Genomic DNA, 6,311 nt, shown 5'->3' with positions numbered 1-6,311 from the left:
GGCGGGCCTTGAATATCTCCAGTGTAGGAGACTCCACAACCCCCCTGGGCAACCTGTTCCAGTGCTCTGTCACTCTTACAGTAAAGAAGTTCTTCCCCCGTCAAGGTGGTTTGCAGGAGGTTGGGTGACTCAGCCCCTGGACCCCCAGTGCCATGTCCTGCTGCCAGGCTGGCTGATGCGCCTGTGGGCAGCACCAGCATCACCTCCCAGTCTCCTTTGGCTGCAGGAGCCCCCCTGAACAAACCCAGCTTGAGGCATAAAAGACATCAACCTAGCACAGGGATGAGCTGGGGCTGGAGAAAACCCACTGCTTGCTGAATTAATGAAGAGGGCTTGAGCTGCCAGAGAGGTTTTTCTTGTTGTATCATTTATTCATCATTCATAAATATATCAGGGACAAGGCCAGGACACGGAGATCATGCCGGAGAAGGATGGCGTGGCATTATTCATGCTTCAGGGAGACAACAGCCAGTGCCTCATGCATATGCCAGCAAGGAAGGAGATCCCACCAGGAATTTGGATGCACCCCCATGGTCTCAGTGGGAGCTTTTCTCACCCAGCTCATCACTGCAGTCTCCCCTACAAGAGAACGGTGCAGGTCACCCCTTCCCAATCCCACCCCACGGATCCTAACGGGCCGAGGGGAAGATGCTTCAGCCAATAAACCCCATTTCCATGGGTACCCTTGTAAAGCACCTTTAGAAACACACCATGAATGCAACCATTCAGGCTAAAAGCACCCTCCTGGCTTGTCCAGCCACACCACTGTGCACAGGGCATCACCCCCATGTCAGAGGGACCCCCCTCGCCGGGCTCTGCCACTGCAGCAAGCAGCTTCGGGTGACCCCAAGCTCTTCATCCAGCTCACACGGGGCTGTGGAGCCGTTAGTCACCGTGCTGCACACACCAGCAGCTGTGCCAATTAGCATAATTAACACATGAGGGCCAATTAATCTCTTGATTATGCCTGCCATTCACTTATCAGCTACTATTATGGGACTATCGCTTTTGTACCTCTGCTTTCTATGCAAATACATTGGTTATGATGCCTTCATTACTTGATACACAATTACCCAGGGCAGATAGGCATGAAATCCAGCACGGACAGATTACCAGCACCCCCAGGCCAGAGCCCAGGTGGATCCTGCAGCAAAACTCCTCTCCATTTCTGAGCGTGCCACCTCAGCGATGCTCCAGGAACCAGGGTTTGGGGAATCACTGATGCTGATGATGTGGGGAGAAAGGCTTGTAGGAGCCTGACTGTTGAGCCCTTGCCGTGTTGGTGGCCAAAACCGCTTCCATCTCATACAACCAGAAGGAAACAGGCAGAGGGACAAGGGACAAAAGCAGAGGGCTTGTGGCCAGTTGGCCACCGAGGTGGCAGTGGTTGATGCCACCGCAAGCAGGCAAGACAAAGGGACCTGGAACAAACTGCTCCAGGGCAATTCCCAGGTGCAGGTCCAAGGAAATCACCCTCCATGCCCTAAGAGGGAGGGGTGGTCCCAGCTGGGTCCCATTGTCCTGAGCTGCTCCTTGCTGGGTGGGGGCCTTCCTGCAGCGCCCAGGTGTCCCCATCTGGTATAAAGGGCTCCTGAGCAGCCCCTTTCCCATGAGCTGGTTTATCCTGGGGTCAGGATGGGGTCTGGAGGCAGCCTGGGGGTTGCTCTCTTCTGCTGGGCACTGGCTGAGGCAGTGTCCTACAGTCCCTGGGGCTTCCCTCAAAGGGGCTCCGGGGCTCTGAGGATCCGGGGGGATTCCTCTTGGAGCCGGCCCCACGTTCCTTCCTTCTCCCAGCCTTGGGCATGGGTGGACGTGTCCCAGCTGCAGGCTGCAGCCCCGCTGCACCCTGTGGCTGTGCAGTGCCAGGAGGCACAGGTGATGGTCACGGTGCACAGGGACCTCTTTGGCACGGGGCGCCTGGTCCGAGCTGCGGAGCTGAGCCTGGGCTCGGCTGGGTGCCGGCCGGCGGCCCGGAGCGATGCTGAGAGCACCGTGACCTTCGTGGCTGGGCTGCACGAGTGCGGCAGCACCCTGCAGGTGAGGCGGGGTGCTGGGGTGAGGGGCTGCTGCATCCCTGGTAGTGCTGTGTGGGGACCGGGCCCCAGCACTGGGGTGGTAAATGGGGGTTGTTGTGGGCAGCTTCAGAGCAATGTGCTGCTGTGCTGCCTGATTCGTGTCTGTCCTGGAAATGGTGTGGTGAAGGTGATGGCAGGGTTTGGGGTGAGGTGGGGCCTTGTGTGGAGGCAATAGTTGTCCAGTGAGGGGTGGTGTGACCATTGCAGGCCTGTGTCTTAGAGCCTGGGTACCCTCTTCAAGCCTTAGATGAAGCGCACACTCAACAAGGCTTGTAATGGGTTTCTGGCTCAGAGTTGTAATGGGATGGGCGTCCCATGTAACTGTGTGAGCACGCGGGAGAAAAGAGCACAGCTTTACACTGCAGTGTCACTGGGAAAGGGGCTCGCTGCCTCCTCAGCAGGAGAGGGGAAGGGCTGCTGTGCCCCAGCCCACCTTGGGGAGGAGGTCTGCAGACCTGCTGCCCCACAGCCCTGACCCACTTCGTGTGGGTGCTCGCTGGGGTGCCAAAGTCCTTGAGACTGACCTATGGTGCCAGCACCTTGTTGGGATGCCAGTACTAAGCTTCATGGTGCCCTGTATGCACTGGGTTGGGAATGGGGAAGACAGCCTGTGCTTTTCCAGCTGGTGGGCCTGTGTGTTCTAGCGTGGTCAGTGCTGGGCATCTGATGGTGCTGACTGATGTGCTTGTTTTACTGCCTTCTCACCCCTCCCAAACCTTCCTTGCAGATGACCCCAGACTCCTTCATCTACAAAATGAACTTGTCCTACAAACCTGCTCCTTCTGGCAACCTGGTCATTGTAAGGACCAATCCGGCTGTGGTTCCTATTGAGTGCCACTATCCCAGGTGAGCACATGGGGGTTGTCTCTGCTCTGATGGACCCAAGGTGATGGTGGCATCTTTAACGCACATCTCCTTGGCTTAGGAGGAGCAACGTGAGCAGCGGCGCCGTCCGGCCCACGTGGGCTCCCTTCCGCTCCACCTTGTCAGCAGAGGAGAAGCTGATGTTCTCCCTGCGCCTCATGAACGGTGGGTGCAGACCTGGCTGCCCTGCTCCCCTCGGGTCCCTGCTCCTGCCAGGTCTTGGCCATGTGCTGAGAGCCCAGAGGGCTGAATCTGGGCTAAAATTGCATCCTCCAGAAGGGACCCATGGGTTGTTGCTCAGTGAAGGGGTGTGCGAGGTTCTTGCCTCCAAAGTGACCTTGGCTCTACCTCCCAGATGACTGGAGCTCTGAAAGACGATCCAATGGCTTCCAGCTGGGGGAGAGCCTGCACCTCCAGGCGGATGTGGCTGCTGGGAACCACGTACCTCTGAGGCTCTTTGTGGATGACTGTGTTGCTACTCTGAGTCCAGACAGGAACTCCTCACCCCAATACGCCTTGGTTGACCTCAGCGGGTAAGGGGTGCAGTGCTGAGTGGTGCTGCTGCTGAGGCTGGTTGGGCTGTCCCTGACTTCTGACCCTTGCCCAGGTGCTTGGTGGATGGGAGATTGGATGATACCACCTCAGCCTTCATCTCTCCAAGGCCAAGGCAGGAAACGCTGCAGTTCGTGGTTGATGCATTCAGGTTTGCGGGAGATGAACGGAACTTGGTGAGATGTGGTGCCCACCCCACCTCCCGTACTGTGTCCAGAAGCTGTGCACGGACAAGGTCAGTATTGGGTGTTGGTTTCCTTTCCCTTCCAGATCTACATCACCTGCCATCTGAAGGTCTCCCCAGCTGACCAAGCCCCAAATCCATCGAACAAGGCCTGTTCCTTCAACAAAGCCAGCAGCCTGTGAGTACCTGGTGCACACAGGGATGGGACCAGCCTCAAGAAGAGGCCTTACAGCTCGTTGTGTTTCAGGTGGGCTCCTGTGGAGGGTACTGGGGACATCTGTAGCTGCTGTGAGACCGGCAACTGCCCATTGTATGGAGGCTACTCCCGGAGACCTAACCCTGCAGCCAGATGGGCAGGGAGGCGCTCGAGGAGAGACCTCTCCTCCAAGCAAGGTAGGGCTCTGTGCAGCCAATACGCACCCCCAGGGCAGGGCGACCGTCGAGGATGGGGTAGCTGAGATGCTGGAAGATCTTTAGCAGATGCATCTCTCCTTAAGGGCAAGCTCGGCTCTTCCCCGGTGTCCTTGGGCAAGCAGCTGTGGCTGCGTGTCCTTACACTCACAACTACCAGGAAGCTGCTCTTGGGGGGTCCCCCTTGCCCTGAAATCCAGGCTAAGCAGGATTTGCCTCCCCTGTGAACTCAGTCATGTTCATCTCCTCTTAGGTGGGGCCTTAGCAGAGGCTGAAGTCTCAGTTGGACCACTGTTAATCCTTGATTCAGCTCGGGGATTATGGAGTTCCTCAGGAGGTCTTGCACCAGCAGGGAAGGCTCATGGTAAGCGCATGGGTTTTCTGTTTGATTGTCCCCTCAGGGCTCAGTTGAGGGTGGCTCCAGGTTGATGTAGTCATGAATCCACAGTGATTCCATGGACAGGCTTTCTGGTAGCATCGCCAAGAGACAGTCAGGGGGACTCCTTCCTGAACCTGCGAGTTCATCCCCTCACAGATGGTGAAAAGGCATTTAATGTCTGTTATAGAATCCAAGCCTGGTTTGGGTTGAAGGGACCTTAAAGCCCATCCAGCTCCAACCCCTGCCACGGGCAGGGACCCCTTCCACTGGAGCAGCTTGCTCCAAGCCCCTGTGTCCAACCTCGCCTTGAGCACTGCCAGGGATGGGGCAGCCACAGCTTCTCTGGGCACCCTGTGCCAGCGCCTCAGCACCCTCACAGGGAAGAGCTTCTGCCTAAGAGCTCATCTCGGTCTCCCCTCTTTCAGTTTGAACCCAGCACCCCTTGTCCTGTCCCTACAGTCCCTGGGAGTCTCTTATCTCTTCCAGGTGCTGCTGAAGGACTTTCCATGCTGGTCCAAGTTGCCGTGCTCACAGCAGCCACTGTGCTGAGCTTAAGTGCTCTGGGACTGTTTCTTGTGTGCAGAAAATGCAGCTGCCCTCCTGGGGTGCCACTGTAATTCCCCACCCCAATAAAGAGAAGTGCTTCTGTCCCCCCTTGTGTCCTCAGTGGGGAGGAGGGACTCGGGTCAGCCTTGGCTGGGAGTCGGGGTTGTGCAGGTAAGGAGCATCTTGCGGGGGCTGCAAGCTCTTGGGAAGCCGTCAATGCACCAGTGGTGGGACCAGACACATGGAGAGCTGTCACTGCCTGACAGCATCTCTCAAGCAGCACTGCTTGGAGATGGAGGGTGCCTCTCTACAGGAGGCCTTTCCAAATGCTCAGTGCTGCTGTTGAGGCTCCCTGTGTGTTCTACCCTTGGCACACGATACGGTGCAGACAATGAGGAACCCTAAATACTGGCTGTAGACAAGGTACGGCTCCTATTTACAGGTAGTAAGGGAAGAATTGGTGCTGCTCCCACATGCTAAGTGGATTCCTGACTCTAGAAGCCCCTTTTGCTCTGCCTTCACAGGGGTGGCAGTGGGGATGTGAGAACTTCAGCTCTGGTGGGACGTGTTGCAGCCTGGGTAAGGGGGCCCTGTCCTCTTGAAGGACACAAGAGCAGCTTTAAGAGGGGGTTTATGGATGCTGAGTATGGCTTCTGCCTCTGGGAGGGACTTGGTGTTGGAAAAGGGCAGAAGATGGGTGTTGCGTGTAGCTACTGTGGCCTCAGCTGTATGGACAGTGGGAGCAGTGGCTGGATGGGGAGGTGGAACTTGGTGATTAAGAGGGCAAATATGGGAACCTGTTGGTCCACCCCCTCTAAACAGGTCTCAAGTGTCAATATAAAGGGGTGGGGGAAGCCCTTAGTCTAGATTATAATCACCTCTCCTTGCAGCAGCCTTGTGTTCTCTCCTGCTGCGCTAAGGCACAGGAGTCCTCATCACACTTCAGTCAATAGGCACAAGATGGTCCTTGAGATGATGCTGGATTGCTCTCCTTGCCCTGTGGCTTTCCCTCCTATGCAGCAAGGCTTAACCTGAGCCCTTGGCTTGGGCTGCTGAAGGCTTGAGGTGTCTTCTGCCTGGTGGGATTCAAACTGGGTGTGAGCTCTGGGTGTCTCAGCCCTAATGGGGTGGAATGAACACCAGTTCTGCCTCTTGGGAGCCTGAGGAAACGAATCTCTCTGCTGTTTCTGGAGTCAGAAGCAGGAATGTCCCCTGGCTGTGTGCTCTGCAGGAAGACCTTCCCAAGCCTCTCCATTTCCCCTCCATCCTTCTGTCTGCATGGCCTCACGCCCCTGCTTCC

General features: G+C 56.8%; 1 protein-coding gene across 1 annotated transcript; it reads left to right on the top strand.

Annotated features, from left to right (window-relative positions):
- Positions 1-1,628: 1,628 nt before the first annotated feature.
- Positions 1,629-5,115, top strand: LOC136018715 (zona pellucida sperm-binding protein 3-like). The gene is made up of 9 exons (XM_065688233.1): positions 1,629-2,037; positions 2,803-2,921; positions 3,001-3,104; positions 3,295-3,472; positions 3,547-3,667; positions 3,762-3,853; positions 3,923-4,068; positions 4,340-4,450; positions 4,952-5,115. The coding sequence occupies exons 1-9, from the start codon at positions 1,636-1,638 to the stop codon at positions 5,080-5,082; spliced, it is 1,404 nt and encodes a 467-aa protein (XP_065544305.1). The 5' UTR covers positions 1,629-1,635; the 3' UTR covers positions 5,083-5,115.
- Positions 5,116-6,311: the final 1,196 nt, after the last annotated feature.

Source organism: Lathamus discolor, chromosome 8 (assembly GCF_037157495.1).
Source record: "Lathamus discolor isolate bLatDis1 chromosome 8, bLatDis1.hap1, whole genome shotgun sequence".
In the NCBI taxonomy this organism is placed as follows: domain Eukaryota; kingdom Metazoa; phylum Chordata; class Aves; order Psittaciformes; family Psittacidae; genus Lathamus; species Lathamus discolor.
Note: the sequence above shows the minus strand (reverse complement) of the source record. Positions and strands in the feature narration are given on the sequence as shown.

Bases quoted from the DNA above. Each gene is read 5' to 3' on its own strand.
- LOC136018715 (XM_065688233.1), top strand. From the start codon at position 1,636: ATGGGGTCTGGAGGCAGCCTGGGGGTTGCTCTCTTCTGCTGGGCACTG. The intron at 3,668-3,761 runs GTGAGATGTGGT...TTTCCCTTCCAG, and splicing joins CGGGAGATGAACGGAACTTG to ATCTACATCACCTGCCATCT. The intron at 4,069-4,339 runs GTAGGGCTCTGT...ATCTCCTCTTAG, and splicing joins AGACCTCTCCTCCAAGCAAG to GTGGGGCCTTAGCAGAGGCT.